Below are 16356 nucleotides of genomic sequence, written 5' to 3'. Positions count from 1 at the left end.
AGACTAATATGAATCATTGTTGCTGTTGTGTTTTGGATCCATAAAATGACATTATAAAGGGACACGTCGTTGTGTCTGTGCAGTCATGTGACCAGAGGCTAATTTGGACACTGGTCTCTGGGCTCAGGTTTCAGACATGGACGAAGCTTGTGTGGAGCCGTGAGGTGAGGAACTTTACTCTGACTTCTGACCGTCACTTATAGTTTACTCAGAGTCAAACATGAATCTACTGTTTGTGTTGTAAAAGCAACAGAAATGGAAAGAGAAGAAGAAAAAGAACAGCTCTGGATATGGTTTAGTCCTGGTTTAGACCTGGTTTAGTCCTGTTTCGCTCCTGGTTTAGTCCTGGTTTGCTCCTGGTTTAGTCCTGGTTTAGACCTGGTTTAGTCCTGGTTTAGACCTGGTTTAGTCCTGGTTTGCTCCTGGTTTAGACCTGGTTTAGTCCTGGTTTAGTCCTGGTTTAAACCTGGTTTAGACCTGGTTTAGTCCTGGTTTAGACCTGGTTTAGTCCTGGTTTGCTCCTGGTTTAGACCTGGTTTAGTCCTGGTTTAGTCCTGGTTTAAACCTGGTTTAGACCTGGTTTAGTCCTGGTTTAGACTGACCGCGTCTGGAATGACCTTCGTGTAAAGAAGGTTTCATCCTTTACGATTGCTCTGGTTTTGTCTCCAGTGGTTCAGTTCATGGGAATGTCACACATACTTGTCCCCGTCTGTGTCCTCAGTCTGTGTCCTCAGTCTGTGTCCCCGTCTGTGTCTTCAGTCTGGTCCTCAGTCTGTGTCCTCAGTCTGTGTCCTCAGTCTGTGTCTTCAGTCTGGTCCTCAGTCTGTGTCCTCAGTCTGTGTCCTCAGTCTGTGTCTTCAGTCTGGTCCTCAGTCTGTGTCCTCAGTCTGTGTCCTCAGTCTGTGTCCTCAGTCTGTGTCCTCAGTCTGTGTCCTCAGATACCAGGGAAACAAGTTCAAATCTAAATTAACTTTCACTGGGAACAATTGTAAGGCTGATTTTTCCTTGATTACAAAAACATTATAATTTGGTGTTTTGATTCACTCAGAGCCTCCAATCATCGTCTGTCATTTGTGTTGCCAGTTTTGGTTCTTTCTTTTTTTTTGATCCGTTTGCTTTATTAGACAGGACAGAAACGGGGATGAGAGGGGAGGACATGCAGCAAACGATCAGAGTCAGAATTCAAACTCACACGTGTGCTGCTGCCCTAACCACTCCACCACCGGGAAGGGCAGATACATTCACAGGCTGGAAAAGAATGTGGTTGTCAAGTATTGATGTGTTGCTGATAATCTAAATACAAAGTGGTTCTAGTTCTGTTCTATGTTCTATGTTCTATGTTCTATGTTCTATGTTCTGTGTTCTATGTTCTGTGTTCTGTGTTCTGTGTTCTGTGTTCTGTGTTCTGTGTTCTGTGTTCTGTGTTCTGTGTTCTATGTTCTGTGTTCTGTGTTCTGTGTTCTGTGTTCTATGTTCTGTGTTCTGTGTCTGTAAGGTCTGCACGATGAGCCATTGTGGGCGGAGCCAGTGTCCGATGGGTCAGAGGTCCCGGTGACATCGTTCTCATCATGGTGGTGGTGGTGGTCAGTTCGGTGTCGTCCATCAAAGCTCTGTGGGAGACACGCATCCGCAAGGTCAGCGAGGACCGGGAGGAGGAGCAGAAGAGGAGGGGCCCCAGGGACAAGGCGGTGACCAGGTATGCAGTTTGAGCGCTGCCGCGAGAGCAACGGACGTCGCCCAAACATAACCTTGAATTATAATATCAAGGTCGATCTCAGCAATTCTCAAAAAGATGTTTAGTACGTTTGAGAGACGAAGCTAAAGGACGAGACACAAGACACTACTTGTTTCTCCTACACTTTTTCCACATTGACTTCTCTGCAAAGCCTCTGCGCTGTGTCTCACCCTCTGTGCCGTGTCTCACCCTCTGCGCCGTGTCTCACCCTCTGCGCCGTGTCTCACCCTCTGCGCCGTGTCTCACCCTCTGCACCGTGTCTCATCCTCTGCGCCGTGTCTCACCCTCTGCGCCGTGTCTCACCCTCTGCGCCGTGTCTCACCCTCTGCGCCGTGTCTCACCCTCTGCACCGTGTCTCATCCTCATAAATAAACAGTAAATGTGACTGGTTAAAAAGCGAGTCACAGATTTAAAATTCGTCATAAGACACTATTTTCACCTTTTTACTTCATTATTGTGGTCAAAACTGTATTCAGTACAAAAAGTATAAATGCCAAAAATGTACATATGACCTGTTAAAAAATGTTTATTTCTATTGGCTGGTGGAAATGTTTGATATACGGCTGCGCAAAGCGTTCAGTGTTCTTTCCTGAAATAAAACGGAAGAGTAAGGACGTGACCGTCTCTGTCCTTCACTTTCACATTCAAAAAGCAACCACATACCTCTCCCAAACTGTCGGAGCAGAGGGCGCAACATAAACAACATAAACAGCTGATGCTAACGCATGCTAGCTTTGTTTTGCGGCTCAACAAATAAAGTTATAATCACTTGAAATACTGTGGTTCATCACAATATCAAGCTTTTTGCCATCTTGGTTTCTCCTGTGTCTGTGTTCTCTCTAATCCAATCATCTTGCACTAAAGCATTCAGAGCCAAAGCGAGCCATAGAGAGCTTTGGGGTCTAGACCTCTCGTGGCCTCCTTTGGATCACTTAAAGTTCATTTACGATACTTTCAGACCATACAATCCACTGCAGTTGAACCAGTTGTCATGTGGCTGAGGTAGCGCGCAGGTGAGATGTGGGTGCAGTGGTGTGTGGCTGTGTGTGAGCGGGTGAGGGCGGGTGTGAGCGGGTGAGGGCGGGTGTGAACGGGTGAGGGCGGGTGTGAACGGGTGAGGGCGGGTGTGAGCGGGTGAGGACGTGGGGCATGTCAGCGAGAGGACGTGCCCCTTCCCTCATACCACCAACTACATGAGGATGTGGCCCTGCTCCCCAAGTCGACCTTCATCAGTTGATCATTGACCCATTTGAGCATAAATCTGGACTGTAACCTGTGACCTCTATTACTGTCGTGTGTCCAGACTGGGCGTGGGTGTTTGGGAGGACCGGGCGCTCCTGGCCCGCCTCAGGCAGAAGCTGCAGACTGAAGATGGCCGCCTGGTGCTGAGGCTGGAGCAGGAGGAGTGGAAGAGCTTACCTCGCTGCCTGGTGCACTTCAGCCAGGTCCAAGAGTGGCACATGCACCGCACCGGTCTGCAGCTCCTCCCCACGTTCATCCACAGCTTCCAGAACCTCCTCGTGATAGACCTATCCCGCAATGCTGTAGCCCACATTCCCAAGGAGATCGGTATGAAGCGACGTGATCTTCTCCCAGCATGCAGTGGGCCTGAACCTCCCCCTTCTGGTACCACCATGTAGTGACTTGTGCTGTTGCAGGTGAGCTGAGCCGTCTGAAGGAGCTGCTCCTCAGCTATAACAGACTGAGCAGCGTCCCCGAGGAGCTGGGCCAGTGTGAGAGTCTGGAGAGGCTGGAGCTAGCCATGAACCGGAACCTGAGTGCTGTGCCCCTGCAGGTACAGAGCCCCCAAACCTGGAACCTGAGTGCTGTGCCCCTGCAGGTACAGAGCCCCCAAACCTGGAACCTGAGTGCTGTGCCCCTGCAGGTACAGAGCCCCCAAACCTGGAGCCTGAGTGCTGTGTCCTTGCAGGTACAGAGCCCCCAAACCTGGAGCCTGAGTGCTGTGTCCTTGCAGGTACAGAGCCCCCAAACCTGGAGCCTGAGTGCTGTGCCCCTGCAGGTACAGAGCCCCCAAACCTGGAGCCTGAGTGCTGTGCCCCTGCAGGTACAGAGCCCCCAAACCTGGAACCTGAGTGCTGTGCCCCTGCAGGTACAGAGCCCCCAAACCTGGAGCCTGAGTGCTGTGTCCCTGCAGGTACAGAGCCCCCAAACCTGGAGCCTGAGTGCTGTGCCCCTGCAGGTACAGAGCCCCCAAACCTGGAACCTGAGTGCTGTGCCCCTGCAGGTACAGAGCCCCCAAACCTGGAACCTGAGTGCTGTGCCCCTGCAGGTACAGAGCCCCCAAACCTGGAGCCTGAGTGCTGTGTCCCTGCAGGTACAGAGCCCCCAAACCTGGAACCTGAGTGCTGTGTCCCTGCAGGTACAGAGCCCCCAAACCTGGAGCCTGAGTGCTGTGTCCCTGCAGGTACAGAGCCCCCAAACCTGGAACCTGAGTGCTGTGCCCCTGCAGGTACAGAGCCCCCAAACCTGGAGCCTGAGTGCTGTGTCCCTGCAGGTACAGAGCCCCCAAACCTGGAGCCTGAGTGCTGTGCCCCTGCAGGTACAGAGCCCCCAAACCTGTAACCTGAGTGCTGTGCCCCTGCAGGTACAGAGCCCCCAAACCTGGAGCCTGAGTGCTGTGCCCCTGCAGGTACAGAGCCCCCAAACCTGGATATGGATATCTACACCAAACCAGGTGTACGCCGAATAAAGTGTAAACTATCTGGAAATTAGAGGTCATGCTGACAAAATGATTAGCAATTTGAAGTGGAAATGGAGCGTAATGAAATCATCCTCTTGTAAGAGCTCAAAACTAATTAGCATTAGCGTTAGCAGGAAATTGAGCCTTTTTTGAGGGCGTGTTACGTGGAGACCGTAAGGAATATCACTTTTTTTTTTTTTTAATGAATTTTCAATGTCTCTAGATGCAAAAAGTGTTGTTTTGAGCTTGATCGGACGAAAAACTCAGGACAAGTACAACATGGCTGACTTCCTGTTTATCATAGAGCGATGCTGCCAGATGTGTTTTACTCATCAAAGGTCAGAGGTCAAAGGTAGCTCTATCACTGTCCCAAGTCTCATGTGCCAAGGCCAAAGATTAAGAGTTTCATGTTTTCTCTTTTTTGAACTAGTCGGCACTGTTGTGACGGGCGTTCTCACAACCTCCATTTTATTGGCGTTCGGGCCGAGCCAATCGCGTTTATGTCCCCATGTGTGTCCTATGTCTCCATGTGTGTCCTATGTCCCCATGTGTGACCTATGTCCCCATGTGTGACCTATGACCCCATGTGTGACCTATGACCCCATGTGTGACCTATGTCCCCATGTGTGACTTTTCATCCATATTCAGGGTCAAAAATGCCCGAGTCTGAACATGAATAATAAGAATAAGAATAATAAGAAACCAGGGAATAACAAAGACTCCATTCCATCCCGTGGCTCGAGCCAATTATTTCAAATAAAAAGGCAAATGAGCTTCTAAGTCAAATTGAACATTAATTGACCTTGACCGGAAGAAAAAAGATGACTTATTAATTTTCTTCTATTCCCCTGTACAAACAATGTACTGTTTACGTGGTAGATTTGATGTAACTATTTGAATAATTGTCTCCAGCCTGTGGTGTGTCTTGTAATGTTAAATAGTGTGTTATTTCTGTTCCCTGAAGCTGAAGAACCTGAGGCGCCTGCAGCACCTGGACTTGTCCATGAACCACTTCTGTGAGTTCCCAGAGGTTCTGCTGGAGCTGCCTGCACTGGAGTGGCTGGACATGGGGGGAAACCGACTGCAGCAGCTGCCGCACGACATCTACAGGTGAGACTACAGACATGCAGACAGACAGCCATGCAGACAGACAGTCATGCAGACAGACTACAGCCATGCAGACGGACAGGCATGCAGACAGACAGGCATGCAGACAGACAGGCATGCAGACAGACAGCCATGCAGACAGACAGCCATGCAGACAGACAGCCATGCAGACAGACTGCAGCCATGCAGACAGACTGCAGCCATGCAGACAGACTACAGCCATGCAGACAGACTACAGCCGTGCAGACAGACAGCCATGCTGACAGACAGCCATGCAGACAGACTGCAGCCATGCAGACAGACTACAGCCATGCAGACAGACTACAGCCGTGCAGACAGACAGCCATGCTGACAGACAGCCATGCAGACAGACTGCAGCCATGCAGACAGACTGCAGCCGTGCAGACAGACTACAGCCGTGCAGACAGACAGCCATGCTGACAGACAGCCATGCAGACAGACTGCAGCCATGCAGACAGACTGCAGCCATGCAGACAGACTACAGCCATGCAGACAGACTGCAGCCATGCAGACAAACTACAGCCATGCAGACAGACTGCAGCCATGCAGACAGACTACAGCCATGCAGACAGACAGCCATGCAGACAGACAGCCATGCAGACAGACTACAGCCATGCAGACAGAGCCATGCTGACAGAGCCATGCTGACAGACAGCCATGCAGACTAAAGCCGTGCAGACAGACTACAGCCGTGCAGACAGACAGCCATGCTGACAGACAGTCATGCAGACAGACTACAGCCGTGCAGACAGACTACAGCCGTGCAGACAGACTACAGCCGTGCAGACAGAATACAGCCATGCAGACAGACTACAGCCATGCAGACAGACTGCAGCCATGCAGACAGACTGCAGCCGTGCAGACAGACTACAGCCGTGCAGACAGACTACAGCCGTGCAGACAGACTACAGCCGTGCAGACAGAGCCATGCTGACAGACAGCCATACAGACAGACAGTCATGCAGACAGACAGCCATGCAGACAGACAGCCATGCAGACAGACAGCCATGCAGACAGACAGCCATACAGACAGACAGTCATGCAGACAGACTACAGCCATGCAGACAGACAGCCATACAGACAGACAGCCATACAGACAGACAGCCATACAAACAGACAGTCATGCAGACAGACTACAGCCGTGCAGACAGACTACAGCCGTGCAGACAGACTGCAGCCGTGCAGACAGACAGCCATGCAGACAGACTACAGCCATGCAGACAGACTGCAGCCGTGCAGACAGACAGCCATGCAGACAGACTACAGCCATGCAGACAGACTGCAGCCGTGCAGACAGACAGCCATGCAGACAGATTACAGCCGTGCAGACAGACTACAGCCGTGCAGACAGACTACAGCCGTGCAGACAGACTACAGCCATGCAGACAGAGCCATGCAGACAGACAGCCATGCAGACTACAGCCATGCAGACAGACAGCCATGCAGACAGACAGTCATGCAGACAGACAGCCATGCAGACAGACAGCCATGCAGACTACAGCCATGCAGACAGACAGCCATGCAGACAGACAGCCATGCAGACAGACAGCCATACAGACAGACAGCCATGCAGACAGACTGATGGGTGAACTTAAGCACTATGGGGGGAGGAGCCATGGGGGGGAGGAGAAATGTGAAGCAGGAAGAGGATGTTTGATGACGTGATGTGACACTTCCTGTGTTCGGTTGTGGAGGATGGAGAAGCTGCACACGCTGTGGCTCCAGAGAAATGAACTGGAGAAACTCCCCGACAACATCAGCCTCATGTCCAGCCTGGACACTCTGGTCCTGAGCAGCAATAAGCTCCGTGACATCCCTCCTCTGATGGACGACATGAGCCGCCTCAGGTACGGCTCCTCCCACAGTCTCTGATCTTGAATCATCAATTCAAAACTCCCATTTGGTCCAAAGTCTAACAAATGTGTCCATTTTTGTCCAAAAGTCATCTTCTCTATCACATTGTCAGACCAGTCCTTAATTCTATTTCTTAGTGAAGCTTGTTTTCCTGCATGTTTCAAAGGTATCCATCAAATGTGTCCATGGCCGGAGTTTTGAGGCCCAAAAACAGAGATGTGAAATCAAGTGGGACGTGATTTTAACAACATGTATGTGGCGCTTTATTGATCTGTGTTTAATATTTCTGAGCAACAGGACAGCGCCAGAACACATGGTAATGGCGCGCCTCCTCGTGGAAATGGCGCGCCTCCTCGTGGTAATGGCGGGCCTCCTCGTGGTAGTGGCGGGCCTCCTCGTGGTAATGGCGCGCCTCCTCGTGGTAGTGGCGGGTCTCCTCGTGGTAATGGCGCGCCTCCTCGTGGTAATGGCGGGCCTCCTCGTGATAATGGCGGGCCTCCTCGTGGTAGTGGCGGGCCTCCTCGTGGTAATGGCGGGCCTCCTCGTGGTAGTGGCGGGCCTCCTCGTGGTAATGGCGCGCCTCCTCGTGGTAATGGCGGGCCTCCTCGTGGTAATGGCGCGCCTCCTCGTGGTAGTGGCGGGCCTCCTCGTGGTAGTGGCGGGCCTCCTCGTGGTAATGGCGGGCCTCCTCGTGGTAATGGCGCGCCTCCTCGTGGTAGTGGCGGGCCTCCTCGTGGTAGTGGCGGGCCTCCTCGTGGTAATGGCGCGCCTCCTCGTGGTAATGGCGGGCCTCCTCGTGGTAATGGCGGGCCTCCTCGTGGTAATGGCGCGCCTCCTCGTGGTAATGGCGCGCCTCCTCGTGGTAATGGCGCGCCTCCTCGTGGTAATGGCGCGCCTCCACGTGGTAATGGCGCGCCTCCTCGTGGTAATGGCGCGCCTCCTCGTGATAATGCCGCGCCTCCTCGTGGTAATGGCGGGTGTTGAGCATACTTGCAGATGGAGCAAAGCCATGTGTTACCTGCGTGATCAGTGAATGTGTTGTTGTGTTGTAATGAGCATGCGCAATAAATGGTCAGTAGTGTTTGTTTTTCCCTCAGACCAAAGAGACGACGGTTGTCTGTATTTTTTCCCCCGAACCACATTGGTGACTACAAAACGATAGACTGCTGCAGAATGTCTAACGTAACAGGTTATGGGCCCAGTCAAGTAGGCCAAAAGTGGTTCAGACTTTTATTCAACGGCGAAGAAAAAAGTTACGAGCTGTGGGAAACGAGGTTCCTCGCGCATATGGAGTTACGCGGCCTCAGAGGAGTTATCTCGGAAGACCCGGAGATAGATGAGGAGGACGAAGATGCTTGGGCGGAAGATGAGACGAAGAACGGCGAGGCATATGCAGAGCTTGTGCAATGTCTGGACAACAAGAGCTTGTCATTGGTAATGAGAGACGCGAAAAGAGACGGAAGAAAAGCGCTGAATATTCTCCGCGAACACTACGCTGGAAAGGACAAACCTCGCGTTGTGAGTTTATATTGTGAACTTTCCTCGCTTCATAAGACCAGCAATGAAACGGTAACTGACAATATTATTCGAGCAGAGACTATATTCACGTCATTGAGAAGAGCAGAAGAGCACATTAGTGATGGGCTTCAGATAGCGATGGTAGTTAAAGGGCTACCTGATTCATACAAGCCATTTGTCGTGCACATCACCCAGACAAATGACACTGTAACGTTCAGCGAGTTTAAAACGAAACTGCGAAGTTATGAGAGTACTGAAAAATATGGGAAGAGTGACGTGAATGCTGATGAAGACAACGTGATGAAGACTAGTTGGGCAACAAGGTCACGAGGAAGAGGAAGAGGAAAGAAAATGGTCCTGGCTGATGTTGAATGTTACACGTGCGGTAAAAAGGGACACATGGCCAGGACATGTCCGGACGGATACCAGTTGAGAAAAGAGGAACGAAAATGGGACACAACACAGCGCGGAAGGGGACAATATCGAGGACGAGGCCGTGATTATGTGAAGAAAGTTGATGGAGAGACGGAGGCAGAGCCTACATCTTTTTGTTTCTTCAAGATGAGTGACTGCCCTACACAAAGAGGAAACAAGAAAGGTCTCATGGTCGACTGCGGCGCCACAACACACATGATCAACAACGCCACAAAGTTCAAAACAGTTGACAAGAGCTTCAGACCTGAGGACCACATGATCGAGCTTGCCGACGGATCCAAGGTGAGCGGGAAGGCGAAAATGAGGGGAGATGCTGAAATCTACTTGTTGGACAGCGAGGGACGAAGAGTGAAAACGATTCTCAAACAGGCACTCTACATCCCATCGTTTCCACAGGACATTTTTTCAGTTAAAGCAGCGACGGCCAACGGAGCTGAGGTCCGCTTTAAGGACGGTAATGACTGGCTGGTCCACAAGGATGGTACCAAATTCAAAATGGACGTGTATGATAGGCTGTATTACCTTAGCACAGTAGAAGATGAAAATGTTGATGAAGTATATGGGTGTCATGACATTCAAACGTGGCATAGGATACTTGGTCATTGCAATTTTGATGATGTTGCCAAATTAGAAAAGGTGGTTGAAGGAATGTCTATAAAAGGGAAACATGACAAATCCAACCAAAAATGTGAAATATGCACACAGGGCAAATTCACACAAAGCAGAAACTGACAGGCAGACTCTAAAGCCACAGCTGTGTTAGAGCTTGTACACACAGACCTATGCGGTCCTATAGAACCAGCAGATAAAGATGGGTACAGATATGCAATAGCATTTACTGATGATTGCAGTGGGATGATATTTCCATACTTTATTAAAACAAAAAGTGACACGACAAAAGCTACAGAAAAATTCATAGCGGATGTAGCCCCATATGGAAAGGTAACGTGCATAAGGTCAGATAACGGCACAGAGTTTACCGGACAAAAGTTTCAATGTCTACTTAGGAGTAATGGGATAAGGCACGAGAAGAGTGCACCCTACTCACCTCATCAGAATGGGACTGCCGAAAGAGGGTGGAGAACCTTATTTAAGATGTCACGATGCATGCTATTGGAGAGTAACCTCCCAAAGAAATTATGGACATATGCTGTACAAACAGCAGCCCAAATCCGCAACAGGTGCTACAGTAAACGGCTAGAGCAGACACCTTACCGTATTTTTACAGGAAAAACACCTAACCTATCCAACATGCAGATATTTGGCTCTGAATGCTATGTTTACAAGCAGGATAAGAAAAAACTAGACTCTAGATGCAACAAGGGGATCCTTGTAGGCTATGACAAATATAGTCCAGCATACAATGTGTATTATCCTGAGACAGGAAAAGTCCTAAAACATAGGCTGGTAAAATGTATCACCAAAGGTGGCACAGATAGCCAGACCCAGACAGATTGTGACATGGGGGAAGACATTGAGAGTTATGTAAATACACCTCAGAAGAGAGTCAACCAGGGTCAGAGACAGCCTGAAGAGAGTAAAGAGTCCAGTATTGAAGAGGCTGCTGAGACAGGTCCGACCCAGACAGACAGTACTCAGAAAGAAGAGGGAGAAAGGAGATACCCTACAAGACAGAGAAAGGCTCCAGAATACTTTAAGGAGTACCAGTGTAAAGTTGAGTGTAACAATGACGAAAGTGAGAATGTAGATTATGGTGTTCCTAAAACACTTAGAGAGGCAATGGACTCTAAAAAGTCAAAAATGTGGGCTGATGCGATGAAAGAGGAGATGAACTCTTTGACAGAGAATGAAACTTTCACTCTGACCCCACTGCCAAGAGGCAAGCAAGCAGTGGGAGGTCGCTGGGTATATGCAGTGAAAGAGAGCCCAGATGGATCTGAGACTTGTAAAGCCAGATATGTTGCAAAGGGCTATGGTCAAGTGGAAGGAATTGACTATAAAGAGACTTTTTCACCAACAGCCAACATGACCTCTGTACGAGCATTAATGCAGGTGGCTGTACAGGAGGATCTTATTTTACACCAAATGGATGTGAAGACTGCTTACCTCCATGCTCCAATGGACTGTGAGGTATATATGGAACAGCCGGAAGGTTTTGAAATCAAATCAAAGACAGGGGAACACTTAGTGTGTAAACTCAACAAGTCATTGTATGGTTTAAAACAGTCCGGGCGTAACTGGAATATGTTACTACATGATCACCTTACAGAGAACGGTTTTGTACAAAATGATGCTGATCATTGTGTCTACAGCAGAAAATCTGAGAATGGGAAAGTGATTTTGTTAGTATGGGTGGATGATTTAATCATAGCAGCGAGTAACAACACCTTACTCAGTGATGTGAAGGAAATGTTGAAGAGAAGATTTAAGATGAAGGATATGGGTCCACTTAAATACTTCCTGGGTATAGATTTCAGACAGAGTGATGGAGAAATCAAAATGACCCAAAAGAGACACATAGAGAAGATATTAGCGAAATTTGGAACGTCCGAATGCAAACCGAGATCCACCCCATGTGAGCAAAAGTTAAACTTTGACAGTGAGGGTGAAGTTATTGATTCAACAGGATACAGAGAGATAGTAGGTAGCTTGATATACATTATGACATGTACAAGACCTGACCTGAGCTGGGCTGTTAGTAAACTATCTCAATACCTAGCAGAACCAAAGCAACAGCATTGGGCTACAGCGAAACACATACTGAGGTACTTAAAGGGTACTATGGATCAAGAACTACACTACCAGAAATGTGAGGAAAGCCCATTACAGCTGGAGGGATACAGTGATGCTCATTGGGCAGCCGATATGGATGACAGGAGGAGCACAACTGGATACTGTTTCAGCTTAACTGAGAATGGTCCAGTTATATCATGGAAGAGCAGAAAACAGCAAACGGTGGCATTATCCACATGCGAAGCTGAGTATATGGCGCTAGCAGCCACTACTCAAGAAAGTATGTATCTTGTACAACTACTTGGAGGAATAGATAGTTGTAACCAGCATACACCGGTCAAGATATTTGAGGACAACCAGGGGGCGATAGCTTTATCAAAGAACCCAGTTTGCAGACAGAGAAGCAAACATATAGACATAAAGTACCATTTTGTACGGTCTGCACACGCAGAAGGTAAAATATGTATAGAATATTGCCCTACTGCAAACATGGTAGCTGATGTCCTTACCGAGCCTTTGACAAAAGCTAAGTTTGAGAGTTTTAAGGGATATTTGTTTGGGAAGTAATGTTGAACATTGCTAATATACCAAATATTTTATTTTAAAGTTGTTTTGAAGTGTTTAGAACTTTGCCAGTATGCCAAATGTTTTATTTTGGGGTTATATATTTTTGTTTTTATTTACCACTATATGAGAACTATACACATGTCTTTGAGTGGGAGTGTTGAGCATACTTGCAGATGGAGCAAAGCCATGTGTTACCTGCGTGATCAGTGAATGTGTTGTTGTGTTGTAATGAGCATGCGCAATAAATGGTCAGTAGTGTTTGTTTTTCCCTCAGACCAAAGAGACGACGGTTGTCTGTATTTTTTCCCCCGAACCACATTGGTGACTACAAAACGATAGACTGCTGCAGAATGTCTAACGTAACAGCGGGCCTCCTTGTGGTAATGGCGGGCCTCCTTGTGGTAATGGCGGGCCTCCTTGTGGTAATGGCGGGCCTCCTCGTGGTAATGGCGGGCCTCCTCGTGGTAGTGGCGGGCCTCCTTGTGGTAATGGCGGGCCTCCTTGTGGTAATGGCGCGCCTCCTCGTGGTAATGGCGCGCCTCCTCGTGGTAATGGCGCGCCTCCTCGCTGCCAGTTTCTCCAGCAGTTAGCGTTTCCTTTGGAGCACTTTAACATGATACAAAATTATTTTTCCAACAGAATTCTTTCCAAACATGTGATTTGTGGTCCTCCGTTGGGCTGTTTTCCCATTATTTGTCAGTCAAAATACATTTATATTGTTTGGATATTATTCCCCTTGGATTTAATTTAATTTCTTGGTTATAATAACTCCTTATTTGTAAATACCATTAAAAGTCCTGTTTCTCCATCAGAGCTTTGTCTCCAAGTCATCAGGTTTAAAGGAGAAATTTGCACTTGCACTGCCCAAAATGTATAAATCACTTTCAAGGGGAATAATATCAAAATTATTTCAATGTATTGCTAGTTACAGCTACTCTACTATATATATAAATTAACCTTGTTTTGACAGACGAAGAATGGGAAATGTGTGTACATCCCAGTGGAGGACCTTAAAATGTGTGTACGTCCCAGTGGAGGACCTCAAAATGTGTGTACGTCCCAGTGGAGGACCTCAAAATGTGTGTACGTCCCAGTGGAGGACCTCAAAATGTGTGTATGTCCCAGTGGAGGACCTCAAAATGTCTGGAGGGAATTTTGCTGGAAAAATGTGCTGCTTAAGTGCTCATTGTTTCCCGGGCGACGTGGGTACAAATCTAGTTAAGCAACTTTAGCAGCCACAGCTGTCCTGGGGCAGTCTGGCGCCACCAGCCCCTCTTTAACTCACTGTTCATTCATATGAAGGTGAAGTGGGTGAAATGTCTTGCTCACAGACACAACAGTAGTATGCATCGGTCTGCCCAGACATCAGACAGCTTCACACACACTGAAGCTCAGTAACATGAGTTCTGATGAAGGCATGAGATACTTTCCAGCCCGAGAATATGGTCAGATGTAAAACTGTGTCCGGCTGCTCTCGTCCACACTCGGTACGTTACGTGCAAACCAAAAAAAACAAATAGTTGCTTCAATCCGATACAATCAGAAATCTTCGTGCGCATGTAAACACCTTACTCCGATAGAAATCGGCGTTCAAAATCTCAGATTGAGACTCCCAGATTCCCAGATTATGTGATTGTGCGCATGCTCCACGACCCACGCTGACCTATGACCCCGGAACAAAACCATACAAGGAAGGACCCAACACCAGCGTCAGCAGCACTTTATCTGCACAATAACTAACGCGGCCGTTACATACGAGATGAACAAAGCTGTACGACTGCTGTTGTTCGAAAATGCGCGTGATAGTTGCTTGTTGTTGTTGTTGTTTTTTTATGGCGGTTGGCATCCAAGTGTTGCATGTGACGCAAAAGGTCAAACAGAATGGGGGGGGGCGGATTAGTCCGCTAAAACGACGCATATCGCCACCTAGTGTGAGGAGGACGACACGTTCTTGTCTGGACTTGGACAAGGACAGAGCTTGTCCAAGACCTCTTGTAAACACACTGTGACAGAGACTCTTGATTTCATGGATGGAGCACAGAGTAGAGCTAATGCTCCCCCACACTCCTGAGATGAAGGTCATATCTAGCTTTACACAGGAGCAGTCTCTGAACCGTCAACACACTTTCTTGAACAAATCCAGAAGTTTTCAATCCAGATGTGAATTTTTCTGGTACAAACTCACTTTCGCCTGCTCCTTTCAGATTTGTGAATTTCCGGGACAATCCTCTGATTCTGGACGTGAATCTTCCTCCCAGAAAACCCAAAGAGCCCGAGGACGAAGACGATGAGGACGACAGGGAGATGTTTGGCAAAGAATTCATGCATCTTTACATTCAAGAGGCCAGAAAAAGGGCCTACGCCGCCCTCAACATGCACTGTGCCTACCGTTAGTACAACCGCCCTGCCGTTAGGACAACCGCCCTGCCGTTAGGACAACCGCCCTGCCGTTAGGACAACCGCCCTGCCGTTAGGACAACCGCCCTGCCGTTAGGACAACCGCCCTGCCGTTAGTACAACCGCCCTGCCGTTAGGACAACCGCCCTGCCGTTAGGACAACCGCCCTGTCGTTAGGACAACCGCCCTGTCGTTTAGGACAACCGCCCTGCCGTTAGGACAACCGCCCTGCCGTTAGGACAACCGCCCTGTCGTTTAGGACAACCGCCCTGCCGTTAGGACAACCGCCCTGCTGCACTGTAAAACCACCCTCTCGAGCCGCCGCCCTCAGCGTGCTGTGTTCCATAAACCGCCTCATGCTCATGTTCAAATGCGTTCATGAGAAACACTGACCTTCACCATGTGACTCATAACCTCCTTTCATTAACACAGACAGATAATCAACTTATTGAAGAGGAAAGCTCCTTCAAGGTACTTAAGCAGTCTATAAATGAGCAATTTCCAACATACATTTTCAAACATAATCCACATGATTAACTACTAACTTATTCATGTCATCATCATTTAAAATGATGAATACATATTTGAATCTCAGGTTTTGTCTTGTGTTTCAGAGCCTGATGACTAGATCTGAGATCACTGAGCCACTGAGCCAGAGCCACTGAGCCATGAGCCACATGCTACTGTTACCAGAGTGTGAACCATGTTTCTGTAGCAACTTTAGTTTGATTGATTTTTCATGATAAAATAAAAAATTGCATCCAACGGCAAAGCTTTTTTTTTAATTGAGTTCAGGTAGAATGCAAAGCCCTGATGGGTAGAAATTCAGTTATAACAGACGACGTTGCACAGAAAAGGAACAAAAACATATGTTAAAATTGTACAAAAGTAGAAAAATAGTCCTTGTTTGTTCAGTCATGTTTCACTCATCGATTCAGCTCATTTTGAATATTGTTGCTATTGCATATTGGTTGCGTCTCCGCCGGCCGCACCTCCCCCTCCTCCGGCCGCGCCTCCTCCTCCGCCTCCGCCTCCTCGGGCACAGCTGTGAGGAGGACGTTCTCCAGGGTGACCTCAGAGGACACATATCGGCTCAAACGTCCCGTGAAGCCTTTGTTCTTCAGGAAGTGCAGTCGGCCACAGTCTATGAGCAGCTTACAGAGCCGGCCCATGCGCTGGCGCTCCGAGGAGCCCAGGAACCTGCAGAGGACACAGGACAGAATCAGATAAAGCCTCTGACTCCTTCTACATAGATGCACTCTCTCTGCCCTCCTTTCTCCACTCAGACACTCAGGGTATGACATCACAGGGCTTCAGGGTATGACAT

General features: G+C 48.6%; 2 protein-coding genes across 4 annotated transcripts in view; one reads left to right on the top strand and one right to left on the bottom strand.

Annotated features, from left to right (window-relative positions):
• The first annotated feature begins 122 nt into the window (after window positions 1-122).
• Window positions 123-15784, top strand: lrrc39 (leucine rich repeat containing 39). 3 transcript variants are annotated; one of them, XM_072439239.1, is made up of 8 exons: window positions 123-164; window positions 1496-1696; window positions 3039-3304; window positions 3394-3530; window positions 5401-5546; window positions 7259-7411; window positions 15462-15500; window positions 15644-15784. In XM_072439239.1, exons 2-8 carry the CDS (start codon window positions 1569-1571, stop codon window positions 15648-15650), a joined length of 876 nt encoding a protein of 291 aa, XP_072295340.1. In that variant the 5' UTR covers window positions 123-164; window positions 1496-1568; the 3' UTR covers window positions 15651-15784. The 3 variants fall into 3 exon arrangements, with proteins under 3 accessions (XP_072295340.1, XP_072295338.1, XP_072295339.1); XM_072439237.1 differs by lacking the exon at window positions 15462-15500 and adding an exon at window positions 14837-15021 and having other exon boundaries at window positions 15644-15782; XM_072439238.1 differs by lacking the exon at window positions 15644-15784 and having other exon boundaries at window positions 15462-15600.
• A 129-nt stretch (window positions 15785-15913) lies between these two features.
• trmt13 (tRNA methyltransferase 13 homolog) overlaps window positions 15914-16356 on the bottom strand; it is a 9956-nt gene continuing 9513 nt past the window's right edge. Inside the window, exon 11 of the mRNA XM_072439176.1 lies at window positions 15914-16229. Within this exon, the coding sequence (XP_072295277.1) occupies window positions 15956-16229 (274 nt within the window). The 3' untranslated portion in view covers window positions 15914-15955. The remainder of the gene's footprint in view (window positions 16230-16356) is intronic.

This window comes from Eucyclogobius newberryi, unplaced genomic scaffold, assembly GCF_026437365.1.
Source record: "Eucyclogobius newberryi isolate DKJ021-1_F unplaced genomic scaffold, fEucNew1.0.hap1 SCAF_9, whole genome shotgun sequence".
Lineage (NCBI taxonomy): Eukaryota > Metazoa > Chordata > Actinopteri > Gobiiformes > Gobiidae > Eucyclogobius > Eucyclogobius newberryi.
The sequence above is the reverse complement of the archived record's forward strand: the minus strand, read 5'-3'. Positions and strand labels throughout refer to the sequence as shown.